This window comes from Pan paniscus, chromosome 14, assembly GCF_029289425.2.
Source record: "Pan paniscus chromosome 14, NHGRI_mPanPan1-v2.0_pri, whole genome shotgun sequence".
NCBI lineage: Eukaryota > Metazoa > Chordata > Mammalia > Primates > Hominidae > Pan > Pan paniscus.
This window is the reverse complement of record NC_073263.2, coordinates 41,806,389-41,820,853: the sequence shown is the minus strand read 5'-3', so window position 1 is coordinate 41,820,853 and position 14,465 is coordinate 41,806,389. Positions and strand designations below refer to the sequence as shown.

Here is a 14,465-nt window from a genome sequence, read left to right as displayed (position 1 = left end):
GGTCTACTTAAAAGGAAAAAAAAATTCTTAAGACAAAGTCAGATCCATTAGTAATTAAAAAAAAAACCCAGCAACTTTTAAGTTATCTTGTGTACATGGTTTAACAGAGGTATGGTCTTACTATGGAAAGAATGTTCAAACCAGGCCAGAAGAATTTCATAGCCATGTTCATATTCAAGGCAACCATAATATTCTACTTTGCAAAAACAGGTTGGGCAACCAGCCTTTTAAGTCACTATGTCTGCATTTGGGGTATCTATAAGTAGGTAGAATCTAGTGTCCAATTGGAAATATTTCTAACTTCTCTTGTTCTCAAAACCATGATCTAGCACTTCAGTCCTCTTATGTGGTCTTCTGTCATAGCAGTCCCACTCAGTACAGAGCAGTTAATGAGATATTACAGAATGAAAACCAAGACCAGGTATTTCTTAAATTTATTGAAGAACTCTTAGCTGGGAGAAGAAAGATCACAGGCTTAAACAATTGTAAGATAAAAGAACAATTAATTGCAAATAATTACAAAAGTAATTTCTGAAATTTTTTGAGCCACTGCTGAAACAAAATTTTAGTGCATCTCAAAGTTCGTATTTTGTTAAGTGAACATATTAAATTACTGAAAAGCAAAAAAGAGTTACTGTTACACAGTACAAGATCTTAATATAGTAACTGAGCACAGCCAAATAAACAGCTATAATTATTCCAAGCTGCTTTTGCTATGTATCTGGTATATTAAACAAGAAAGTGGATTACTTTTAACACTGCACAAGTAACCAAAGGTAGCAAATCCAGCAATATTAAAACCGGATATTAAATAGTATTCAAACATTACAACAAAAACAAAATAAGAACCTCTAGAACTAGAACTCTACCCTATGAAAGGAATGTACACAGATGGTTAAAAAAAAAAACAATAAATAAATAAAGTGACAAGAGTGACTAATTCTGTATCCACATCTTCAGAGCAGGAATACAGTAAATGAGTAAATGCTTAGAGGAGTTTTGCTGAAAATGAGAAAAAATGCATCTCACTTTAGTATAATTTTTCTAAATTCTCACTGAAGCTCTAATTCTCTTGTGCTGGTGACAGGTGGACAGGGTTTTTAAATGCAAAGTATTCTCCCTACACCCTGAGTATGGATGCATCAGTTGTTTAAAATTCTGTGGAAAGTTTCCTTAGAAAAACATAAAATTTAAAGTGATATACTGATGGGAAATTGAATATATTAATTGTGGAAGAATATCAGCTAACTAATTAAGTAGACATTTAAATCTGGACTCTGTTGAAGAATCAAGGTTAAACTCTGCATTATGTGCACTAATGTCAGCCATCTAATATCAAAGTCAGATAAGTAAACTATCTTTCACTTTATACATAGTGCATTTAGTAAATAAATTCTCTTACCAGCAACATAAAGCCCTTGTTGGAGCAAAATTAAAGTATTAAGAATTGAATTAACTTACAACAAATATCTGAAGGGTAAGTGGAACATTTTTCAAAGTATAAAGATGTTATCACATATATTCACTATGAATCCTCTTAAAGGTTTTATAACACCATTAAATTATATCAAATATCCAACAGATATTGTCATTTTCTTCTGTGATTTATAAAGGAAACATTCCTTTTGTATAAATCAGAAGTATCTTAAAAATCAACCTTAACACCAAAATATACATGTAATTTTAACTTGGTTTAGGAAAACATGAAAGAACTGTCACATTTCGGTGTGAACAAGGTTCTGAAAACCCCCTATCGGAGGTCTCATTCACTTTTTTCCACATATCACTTGAAGGTTTTGAAACTGGTAAAAACAGAATTCAGCTCGATGTACATCAAAACTTTAACAGTTCTGAAAAAGACATATTTCGTAAGGGCCAAAATGTACAGCACAGCAATATTACAATGTTACAGTATAAATATGTCAAGCCAATTTGTAATAAAATAAGACAGTTGTCTTCAAAAGAGCTGTTTGACTATAGAGCAACCAAATAGATCTAGAACATCTTTGGAAAAACCACAAAGTGCCTTTACAGAAAGTTAAGTTTAGACTACACTTAATTAAAAGATAATGCTCTAAACTCAAAATTATTTTCTCTATATGAGGAATTTTGACACTTGTTTTCACACCTGCCAATATTCAATATTTTTAACTCACACTTCTTTTCACACATCTGCCAATATTTAATATTTTATTCTATGCCCCTGCACTGAATTGATGTAAGTGTGAAGTTCCACTATTATTATTACCACACATGCTAATACCTAATAACTGGTCTGTCATTATGTAGTGGTTAAATAAGCAAATGCTGAACTCAGCACAGCTCTAGCAAAATGCAAAGGAAATAAGAAAAGCCTCACCTCAGAATGATTACACCATAAACAGAAATAAACATTTTCAAACACAAAGTTTCACAAAATAATATATCATCACTTTAAAAGAAATTCAGAACTCTATTTTGCTGTTGATCAAACTTGTGCATACACTCAAGTTACTAAACACAATTTGATAGTTAGATACTTGTAAAAATGCATTCTAAACTTAATAATCAATTAATTCATAATTAACAAGAGCAAACATTCCTAGTCCTAACATTTAAAAAAACCCAGTCCAGTGCTGCCACATCTCAAGTTCTGAAAAGCTAAAGGCAGAAACAATTCTGGTTATACAATTCCTGCATTTCTCCACCTTAAAAAATACTTGAAGAAACTTTAGGAAACTTTATATTAAGGCTTGCTGTATTTCTGTATCTTAAATTGAGAAAAATCAAAACCTACAATGTAACCTCGAATTATTTAAATAGCTTTTGGCATTTTTCTTGAAAAGCAAATTTGAATCTTTCACTATAAAATATTTCTATACCACAATTACTAATTCACATTAATGTGTAAGTGCCCTCATTTCCTATTCCCTGGCAGGCGCTATGTCTTCTTTCTATGTTTTGTGCAGCTTTCAGAACAGTCAGTGCTCAGAAAAAATGAAAACGTAATGGAGCAAAATCAAAGTCCCCAAAAAAAGTGATTTATCCTAGATTACAAAATCCAGTAGTGGAAGAACCAACATTTACACACCCAAATACACACACACCCACACATACGCAGGACACAGCGAGAGATGAGACAGAGTGGGGGGTGGGGGAGGTGAGAGACAGTGGGAGGAGGGGGAGGGGGAAGAGAGTGGGAGGAGGGGAGAGAGAGTTGCAGGGAGGGAAGAGAGAGACAAAAGCAAGACACAACCTTGGTCCTCTATTCATGTCAACTTGCAGTTTCTGGACACAAACTAGTAGGAAATGTAGAGCCCAGAAAGATCATGTCAGAGAACTTGACGAGACAGTGTAGATATAGTTTATCTGGGTGGGGCGGGGTGGGGGGAAATCCCAATTTTTCTAAAACAAACAAACAAAAAAAACACCATATTCTTGGTAGTTTCAAAAATCCAACAATAAAAACTACTGGCTTCTCTAAATGCATTTCCATATTAACATTAATTTTTAAAATTTCAACATGTTTTACAATTTAAGTTTTCACTTGTAAGATAAGTTGGGAACCCAAAATTGTCAAAAAAAATTTTAATTGTCAATAAAAATTCTTACTGCACAATCTTTATAGGCGTTTTATTTTAAAGCACCTTTTTAAATTTTAACAGTGGGTTTCTAAAAAGAAAACAGTAAAATAAAAGAGGGAACAAACTGGCAAGGTTAAAGTACTCCCTTACACACACACACACACACACACACACACACACACACACACCTTTCATGCCAGAAATGACTGGCAGCATTGGCAAATAATGTCAATGAAAGGATGGGGGAAACTATCACTTATAGTGTTTATAGAAACCTAAAATACTAATGTTTCTGCTAAGAAATTAAATAGTTTGGGGAAATCAAAAAGCTACCAATAGCTGATCTATGAAATATGAAAATGAAACTGATTTTTAAAAACAGGAAAGAAAGGCCAAAAATCTACTAGAAATTTTTAAAAATCAGCCTCAATTTTATTTTCTGATGTCAGACTAGTTATTAATTAGATACCATTTGTTTGCAAAGGAGCAAAATTATAACTCTATCACTGGAACCTATTCTCAGCCACTTCAGTGCAGTTTCTAGCAGCACTATTTGGATACAAAAAGAATGTGGTCAGACAATGCCCCTGAAAACCCCCTGGTTAGACCTTCCTTCAAATACATGTTCTTAGGGTCTTAACACACTACACACGTGTATAGAAGAATAAATGAAGGTAGTATTTTGACAGATTACAAAAGTATGAACTATATACACCGAGTGATAACACAAAGCGCTCAGAAAGCTATATTTACTTGCCTCCCAACTGACTTACGATGTTAATATTCACTATTCAAATTTTATCCTAAACATCTTTATTGGCTTGTTCCCCTCCCCAAACAAATACTAAAATATACTGGTTTGGGGTTTGCTCTATGCATTTTCCAAGAGCCAATCAAACAGCGACTTGCATCTCTCCTCACTGGAAGCTTTTTCCATCACTTCATAGTATTGAAGCACAGCCTGCAGGAGGTCTCCCACTTTCCATCCTTTCTCTTGTAATTGTTTTGAAAGCTAAGAAAGAAAGATGTGTCAAACATTAACCAAAAACAATTTTATAACAAAGCTTTTATTTTTATTTTCAATATTAGCTGAAACTTAAGAATCCTGCTGTTTACAATTAAATACCGTTTCCTAGTTATAACAAGGTCTTCCCCTCTAAACCGCTACCCCTTTACCCAAATTAAACATTTTCCCTTCTTCCCCTTTATAAACACATCTCCTTCAGAGAATGACACTTTGGGATCGCTGGAGACAGAGCTCCACAAACCTCACCAAGCAAATAGTCTGCGTGGACATGCAGAGGCTGACTTTCTACAGGAAATTCTTCACCTAACTAAATACAACTGCCACACCCTCAATTAGGACATAAAATAATAAAGACAACGTCAAACTCAATAAAAGGATGTGGATTTTCCTTCCACAACATATAGTGTGGCATTTTTCTGGAATACGCACTCTAGCCTCAATGGAAACATGGCTTTCTAAGTTAAAGAATGTTAATGTTTCAACAACAAAACAACAAATAAATAAATAAATAAATAAATACAGGTTTAAATAAATCCTGTTGTCACCACTCACGACATGCCTTTGTTCATTTCTTTTTCTACTAAGTTCTGTAAAAGCTCTTAAGTTTTGAAAGATCTGTAAGTTAAATTCTGAAAAACTACTTTAATTTTGTGTAACATATATATGCTTAACCTTTTTAAAAACAGCTTTATTGAGATAAAACTCACATAACATACAATTCACCCAAAGTGTCCTAGTCAATGGTTTTTAGTATGTTCTCCAAGTTGAATGCAACCAACACCACAATTCGAATATTTCTACCACTCCAAAAGGAAAGTTCTGATAAAGAAAATTATGGAACAAAAACCTTAAGACTGTAAACTGAAAATCTTGACTAATAAGGTACTTGGCACATAGTAAGCATCTTGTTTAAACTTTTATCGGCTTTTAATTATGACAGCTGCTCATACAAATGAAACTGGATTATCAGAGAAACAGATATATTAATCATTAGGTACAATTACGAATCAATTAAATACAGAGAATAATTCAATTTTTTCATAGGAACACACATAATGCTTATTAATAGCATCTACCTTTGAGAGCTTAGTGTTATGCCAGGCATTAGACCAAGCATTTTTTTTAACATTATATTTAATCCTCATAAACCCCTGTAAGGTAGATTCTATATTCATTTGCATAGTGCAGTTAGGGGCAATGAGACAGACTGGTGAACCTGCCTCTGGTTATACTGCTAGAAAGTGGCAGAGCTGATGTCTGAACCCAAACTGTTGGACACTACAGCCTAAGAATTTAACCATCACCAGGCATCTTGTTAGACCAACCACATGACAAGAACATCATATACTGTTAAATGTATCCTCACACTCTGTAAGGTAGGTACTTACTAGCATAAACTCCTTATTTGCAGAGTCATGAAAATAAAGTTCTGCAACTTCAGCCTCAGAGGCAATGAGCCATTGAAGAATAATCCTTAGCTGGGGGTCTACCGTGCATGGCTCCATGTCAATATTCGTAATTAGCAGTGTCTTTCCATCTTGCCCCAAACCTAATATTTAAATGTAAACAATATAAAGTAAAACTCATCAATTTAACTCTCAATACTCTGGTTGTCAAGTAGATACAAATATTTTCTGGTTCTTAGGATTCTAATGAATGGTGAAAAAAATATCCATCTTTTTCTAACCACACCATAACCTCAACTAAAACTTCTAAAGGGCAAAATAATGTAAAACAAAGGAATAACTTTGATCATTTATTGATTGCAAAAATATAAAACACCATTTTAACATACTGAATTCAAGTTCTATAAATGCCATAATTTGATATAAATTATGACCAGTGGGTTAGAGAGAAAATAAAACTATAAAGCTATCATTACAATAAAAATAAAAATGAGGCTGGGCATGGTGGCTCAGGCCTGTAATCCCAGCACTCTGGGAGGCCGACGTGGGCAGATCGCTTGAGGCCAAGAGTTCGAGACCAGCCTGCCCAACATGGTGAAACCCCAGCACTATTAAAAATACAAAATCCGGCCAGGCGTGGTGGCACATGCCTGTAGTCCCAGCTACTCAGGAGGCTGTGGCACAAGAATCGCTGGAACCCAGGAGGCAGGGGTTGCAGTGATCTGAGATTGCACCACCCAGCCTGGGCAACAGAGCAAGACTCTGTCCCAAAAAACAAAACCCCACAAAAAAACAGAAATCTCAAATAAAGAAGAGCAGCAACATTTGTGCAGCACATATTCCATCCTAAGTATTGTTCTAAGCTCTTTATATGTACAAACTCCTTTAATCCTCACAACCACTCTATGAGGTAGAAACTATTATTGTCTCCATTCTACAGGTGAGAGATCTGAGGCAAAGAGAGCCCCAGAGTCTTCCAGTGGGGAAGTGGCTGAGCCAGGACATTTACACAGGCAGTCTGGCTCCATGCTCTTAATCTCTCATTCTTCAGACAAAAGTGGGGGGAAATGCCATATGCAACCACTTACACCCAAAAGCCAGACCAGGGAATTTTCTGGTATACTTCTAGTCTCAAGATTATCTCAAATTTATTTTCTTTTTTTTATGATAATTATGTTTTCATCACAAAGAGGGAGCCATCTCTGTTGATGGAAATAATGACTTATGGGCCAATATCATGCGTTTAACATTCCTGCTGCTTAATGATACCTGAGCAATAAGGAGTGCTGAGACCAGGACCCCTCCACCCCTTAACACACACCACAAGAGGTGAGCACCAGGGCATGCTGGCAGACATCATGCCAATATGTACCAGTAATGGAAGGTTGTTGACAGATGTCTCTGATTCTCTGCTACAGCTTGCAGGCCATTCTAGACCACTATTAATTATTTTTAGGAGTTGTGTTGGTCCCTAATTTTTAATTAAAAAGATTTGGTCCACATTACTCTCTAAAAATAAATGTATTGTCTTTTCCCTCCCCTCTCTCCAACACTCTCAATCAAAAATAGGTTTGGCATACCATGGTACAAGGCATGGTCTCTGGGCCTTTCTGCAATCCTGAGGAGTTCAGAGGGCTAGAAGCTAATCACCCCACTGCTTCTTTGCACTGCTGGTGTTTTCTCAGTTCAGGACTCCTGGTTGCCTGGCCTACAAGAACCTCCAAACGGATCTCTCTTTAAAGAAGTCTCTAACCGTTAGTGAAAAGGGGAGGGACTGACATCCTGCAACTACAAAATTATTTTTTTAAAAAAATAAGTTTGTTGCCTTGGGATTTCCATAATTTTGAATCTTTCTATAAATCCAGACCAATCTAGCTCCTAATTTACCAATCTCTAACAAATTTAAAGTTGGCTGTAACTTTCTATATAATGAGAAATACCTATAATCTCAAAAACTCAGTAATGACATATCAACATCTAATTAATCTCCTGATTTCTACCAACTACAAAAGAAATCCTTAACAGCCTGGTTAGTGCCAAAAGTAATCTTTTTCAAGACAAATTTCATATTTACATTAACTTGTATCTTCTTTTTTCTTAATCATTCCTCAGTAAAGCTAGTTAAACAATCGCTAGTTCATTAGAGAATACGTAACCACATGCATTTATACGATGTATAGCCTTTAGAATAACTGTTCACAGATGTTACTTGAGAAAAGGCATAACTTTTATAAACAAAGTCAACACTTTTTTAGTGAACAAGAATGAAACAAATATTGCAGTGGGGAATATCAATATCAAATATCAATAACACTAAAAATATTGCCCCATCTCGACTTTATATCTGATGAGAAAAACTGACTTCTAGAAGCCTTATATAAAGAATGTCTACTTACAGAGGCATTAAAACTAAAAAATAATAATCTTAAGTCTGAAGATTACAGCTTAAAAACTGGGATGTGACTTCCCTAAACAAGGTGTTAAACTAACTGAAAATTCAGGTGTCATAAAGTAAATTTCGAGAAATTCTTTTTAGCTATTTTCTGTTTGCCTGCTTCTAGAGAAGCAATTTTTAAAACATCACTAGTTCAAAAACAAATATCTCAAAGAGTACAAATACTTTTATAAGTGCACTTTATAGAAGACATTATTGGTATTTTCAAAATTAAGAAAAAAATTAGACTTTCAGAAAAAAATTCAACAACCACCTGAATATAATGAAAACTCAGCTTCAAAGTAAAGTTTCTAAATTCACTCAGATGAATAAACTCAGATACTCTAACATGAATTAAGGATTACAAACTATGGTCCAAAACTCTGTGGCCAATGATATCTAGTATTGACATACTTGGAACTATGTTCATTAAGGAAGGATCTGAGTATTTTCTTCAAATATGTGTATGCGTGAGTGAAGCACTGGAACTGGGGGAAGCAAGAAGAATTAATTTAGAAATATCTTTTAGAAAACAAGGTAAGTAAAAATATTACTTACTGACTCACGTAAGTTTGACATGAAACCCTGGCTCTACAAGTTACCAGTTTGGAAGGAAAATATTATGAAAATAATATGCCATAGTTATAATAAATTATCTTATAACATGAGTAAGAATTTTAGCTTTTGTATTTTGAAAATAATTATGTAGAGAGACTGTAATTAATGTCTCTCAAATAGTCAAATAATTCTCATAAAGTATTCCTTTTTTTTTTTTTTTTTTTTTTTAAGTCAGAGTCTCTGGCTCTGTTACCCAGGCTGGAGTGCAGTGGCATGATCTCGGCTCACTGCAACCTCTGCCTCCCAGGTTCAAGTGAATCCTGCACCTCAGCCTCTCAAATAGCTGGGACTACAGGTGCCCGCCACCACGCCCAGCTAATTTTTGCATTTTCAGTAGAGATGGGGTTTCACCATGTTGGCCAGGCTGGTCTCAAATTCCTGGCCTCATGTGATCCACCCACCTCAGCCACCCAAAATGCTGGGATTATAGGCGTAAGCCACCGTGCCTGCCCAGTATTTCTTTATACCAATGACAATTTCATTAGTGTAGCAATCAAATAAAACTACTCAACAAAGGATCTAAAAGTGGACAAACAAAATTAGCTCAAGAATACCCTGATTTATAGTGTTTTACACTGATAACCTAGAGCCTATCTGATGAAAATGCATAAAGACTCTTCTAGGAAACCTTATACAAAAGACATGCCAACACTTTGAAAAACAAATCAAATTACCTTCTACTTCGTCCTCATGCTCTTCATCTTTATCATCTGGTCCATCACTTATGAATAAAATAGTAGAAGCAGTTACAAAAAAAATTTAATTAATAATGGTATCAAAACAAATTCTTAAAAATGTGGTAATGAATGAATGTTACAATATGACATATGACATTTAGAAAGGGGAGAAATGACAATTAAAAAAGGAAGCTTTGCTTCTCACATCATTTCATGTTAAAATCTGAATTGCAAATGATCCCTAAAGTTATCAAAACCAAGAAATCCTACCTTACCATGATATATAGTGCCATGTAATTTCATAATATTCAATTTAAAATCATTTAAAGTTGAAATAGTCTACTAATTTAATGTAGCATTTGAATATTACAAAATGCCAGGAATAATTTGTTAATGGTTTAGCTGATGCAATTTATATATATTTTTAATACAGTAAAAACACTTTTTACCTATACTTTTCTTATATATAAAATAAAATCACATACAAAAATAAAACATAACAAAAAAACCCAACAGAAATCCTGTAGGAAGCAAGCTCTTTTGAATGAAATAATTGGTGGAACGAAAAATAGCAAGCAGAGCAACACATGCATAACAGTGACACATTTTGCAATTAGATGTCAGTCATATCTTAGCACAGTTGAAGTTTTTCATTAGATGTGAATTCATCAAGCAGAATCATGTCAAAATATAGGAGAAAAGCAGGTTGATACATACTGGCACTGTAACCCACATTCTTTGAAGAATATGATATCATGCATTAGTGGTGACAGACTCATCAGTTTTTAAGTTTCTAGACTGGACCAACCTGTCTGATGTTGGAAAGGATAAATTGTCCTCATACAAATCTCCTTCTAAACCAAGACTGCTCCAGCTACTGCTGTTACCATTACTGCCAGAGGAAGAAAAGAACAGAGCTGAACTAGAAAATGAATAGTAGAAAAGACCTTTGTTTCCTTGGAACAGCTTCTGTCCTTGATAACTGCAGATGTTCTGAAGCTGCCACAGTGAAAGGGAACATCCAGAGAGGAGACTGACCATCACTCCTATGCTAAAAGGTGCCTGACAAGTTCAGAGATTCGGGAGTTTTTTCTTTCTTCTCAATAGATCATGAAAATTATCTAAACTTATATTTTACAGATTAACAGAATGACTTTTAGGACAGCAAATGAATGCATGAAGTAATAAGTTTCACAGGAAAATTAATGTCTTAGGACCAATCTTGAACTATAATTTGTGAAATGCCAATACCTTTCTATTTGGATAAAGTTAAAAAAAACAGGTTAACATTCTCTCAGATCTTTAGATAGTGCAAAACAGTGACAGGTATGGGTGAGGGGATGTTGGGGGGAGATGGGATGGAAGACTCTATAAAGACATAGTCCCAAACAGACCTTTTCTAACTATTTGGGCAAAACATGTTCTCAGATTTTAAAATACTATTATGTCAATTATCTTCATTTCATATATTATGTATAATTCAGTAGATGGCAAATAACAAACATTTTCTTCAGAATACAGCTAGAATAGCCAAGGCTTAATCAAGCATTACACTTGTCTAGTTGGCCAGTCACAAATGCCACATACAGATAATGTCTTACACTACCTAATCAACTGAAGAAGAAAGCAACTACTTTCTAAAACTGCAGCAAAGCAATTTTTTAAAAAAGCAACCATGTTCAGAAATAAAATTAAATTCAAATTTTCAGATTAAAACCCTCAGCATGCAATTTAAAAATTCTAATCATTTCTAATTATTAAACATTAGTAAGCACATTAGTTTGCAGTGATAAGCAGCTATTTTTTCCCAATATTAGGCTAGGCAATTATAAAAAGTAATATTTATACAAACCAAAATTTGGGTTCTAAAAAAATAAACATAAAATCATTTTATATACATCAGTAAATGTTGGTATGGTTACCAAAAAAAGGTGATTACTTCAAGTTCTAAAAAACTTCCAAGCAATCTCAAATAATTTGCATAGTTATATTCACTCTAACATGATCAAACTGTCACAAATCATCATGTATTAGAGAGTAAAAGTTAAAACTGAGCAGGGTCTTTTTAACGTATGTTCAAACAAATATAGCTCTATTATAAAACTGTTAAAACCCATGTAGTTCATTGTCAGATAAACTAAAAATAAGAAAATATACAAATAAAGAATGGACAGACAGCTGTGAGCAAAGGAGAAAAAGAAAATTAATCATCTCAAACACTCTATTTACTTCTATTAATAGAATGATTATAACAAAAAATATAAAATTTTTCTACCCATCACACAGATTCTTCCACTTAATAAAATCCATCACCTACCTATTACATAAACATTAAAAAAAAAAACAGCTAAATGAAGTAAAGACTAAAAATTCAAATTCCCTCTAACCTTATCACCCCTCCCTCTTTGTGCCTCCAAATGGGTATTTGAAGTCATTCTTCATAAAATGCCACTTCTAACTAGGTGACTGTATACATTTTTCATCTAACCAGGACACTTTTTTAAAGACCTCACCGTTAATAATTACAACAGAACAGCAGAAATCAGCCAAACTATCCTAAGTGGGAAGTATGATCACCCTGTATTAACCCAACATTTAAAAAACTTAATTTCTTTACTTAAGAGTTTTCCTACTTCACTCTTGAAACACTACCCTGCTTCCATCACTTTCTTTTATGTCTTTTCATATTTCCTATGTCTAGCACAGGAGTACTCCAACCAGTGGTATAAGTACTACAGTGGTCCAGTACTGCAATGCTTTATTGCAGCTTTTAGCCATATCAAGACTGGTCTTGATTGTGATACATCTCACAAAAATTATCTGAAACATTCTGCAAATCTGGCCCCATCCCTTAACCTAATCTAATTCATAATTCCTAAGAGAATAACAAACTACCTAAATATTTAAGACAGTCACAGACAGAGACCAGTTCTTTTCTGATCAAATAATTATATAATCCTCCTAAACACTTTTGAAAATCTGAAATTAGTGTGTTTTTTAGTTGTTGCCCTCCACTGAACTTCCTGCTTATAATGAAACTGGCAAGGTGTTTTCAAATTGTCAAAGTCTTTTTTTTTTTTTTTTTTTGACAGAGTCTGTCTCTGTTGCCCAGGATGGAGTACAGTGGCACAATCTCAGCTCACTGCAATCTCCGCCTCCCAGGTTCAAGCAATTCTCCTGCCTCAGCCTCCCAAGTAGCTGGGATTACAGGTGCCTGCCACCACGCCTGGCTAATTTTTGTATTTTTGGTAGAGACGGGGTTTCACCATGTTGCCCAGGCTGGTCTTGAACTCCTGACCTCAAGTGATCCACCCCCCACCCCCATTGGCTTCCCAGAGTTCTGGGATTACAGGCGTGAATCACCGCGCCCAGCCCAAATCGCCGAAGTCTTTATCTCCTACCTTGATCTCTGTAGCAGAAAAGAACAGTATAGATATCAATTGTCATCAACAGATGCAACATATCTTGTAAATCAATATATTTTCAAGTGAGGTCTCTGAATCACCTGCACTGAAATCATCTGCGATGCTTATCAAGCATGCAGATTCTCAGGACCCTTCACTGACTTCATAAATCTTCATCTCTGGAGGTGAGACCCTGGACACTGTATATGCAACGAGCACACCACCAATCCTGGATGAGCCCCGCTTTTTCTCTGTGCCAGAACCTTAATGCCACGCAGCATTACATTAAGTCACATTACAACTTTGGTCAATGGAAACACAGGTCTTTTTCTGACAAAATGCCATCAAGCCAGGTTTGCTCCCCACTTAAGTTCAAATATTAATCATTAATTTTCTGAGCCTAAATGCATTTATCCATGTTAAACATAATTATTTTAACCTCAGCCTGATTTGGTCTTTTTAACCTTTGTTCTGTTAATGAGATTTTTTCAGCCTGTGTTGAATCATCCACAAATGAGTATTCCACATCATTAATAAATAATGCTAAGGAGGACAGAACCAAGGACAGAAACCGGTAAGACGACTCCTTTTTCTCATCAAATTAGATACTATTCAGCACAGAGTTGTTCAACTGACTACAAGTCCTCTTAATGCTTAAAGCCTCTACCCACACCTCAATCTCCCATTTTAACACCAGGATTTCCTAGGCAACACTGTCAACCCCACTGAAATCCTAGAAGCCTGTGTTTCTCAAAATGAGAGAAGAAACTAAATGTTAGTATCCTTTTCTAGATAAAGTTATAGAAAAGGGCCAAATCATGATTTGTGACATTGCCCCCACTTGCTTCTACCAGTTTTAAACACTGTCTTTTTGAACCTAGATTTTAAGAAATATTGGTGGTTTATATAGCACCATAATAAACTATGACAAAATATACTTTACAAAAATATTAATATTTCCAGGTTAATCCAAGCATCAAACAAAACTCTCCGAGATGAAGTGTTCTATCAGGTGAAAAGCCATTTCCTTTCCTTATGCTACCTCATTCCCTTTTCCAAGAGTTGCCTTCCCTCCCACACCTAGTTTGCCATTTCCAGGGGCTAAGTTCAACTGATGGTTCACAGGTCCTTTCCACACATGCCTGAAACCAGCAATATGCTAAGAACCCTTTCCTCCCTCAAGACTCTGCTACAAATGGTATCTATTATTTCCAGTTATCAGTTAATGTGGATAAAGAGTTTATAGAATTTTATAGGTTAGTCAGAAATGCCTTTAGGTAGAGGTTAAGACTATAAGAAACAACTGTCTCAAAATTAATAAAATATTTCAAACACC

General features: G+C 34.9%; 1 protein-coding gene across 7 annotated transcripts in view; it reads right to left on the bottom strand.

The window, feature by feature from the left end:
• Nucleotides 1-417: 417 nt before the first annotated feature.
• The window catches only part of AKAP11 (A-kinase anchoring protein 11), a 54,912-nt gene continuing 40,864 nt past the window's right edge, over nt 418-14,465 (bottom strand). For 4 of the 7 annotated variants that reach the window (XM_008976821.4, XM_034936642.3, XM_034936641.3 and 1 more), the window contains 4 exons: nt 10,534-10,617; nt 9,723-9,769; nt 5,979-6,139; nt 418-4,575 (listed from right to left, as the gene is read on the bottom strand). In XM_008976821.4, coding sequence (XP_008975069.4) covers nt 4,435-4,575; nt 5,979-6,139; nt 9,723-9,769; nt 10,534-10,617 — 433 coding nt within the window. In that variant the 3' untranslated portion in view covers nt 418-4,434. The remainder of the gene's footprint in view (nt 4,576-5,978; nt 6,140-9,722; nt 9,770-10,533; nt 10,618-14,465) is intronic. The other 3 variants (XM_055096673.2, XM_034936643.3, XM_055096672.2) reach the window with 1 other exon arrangement.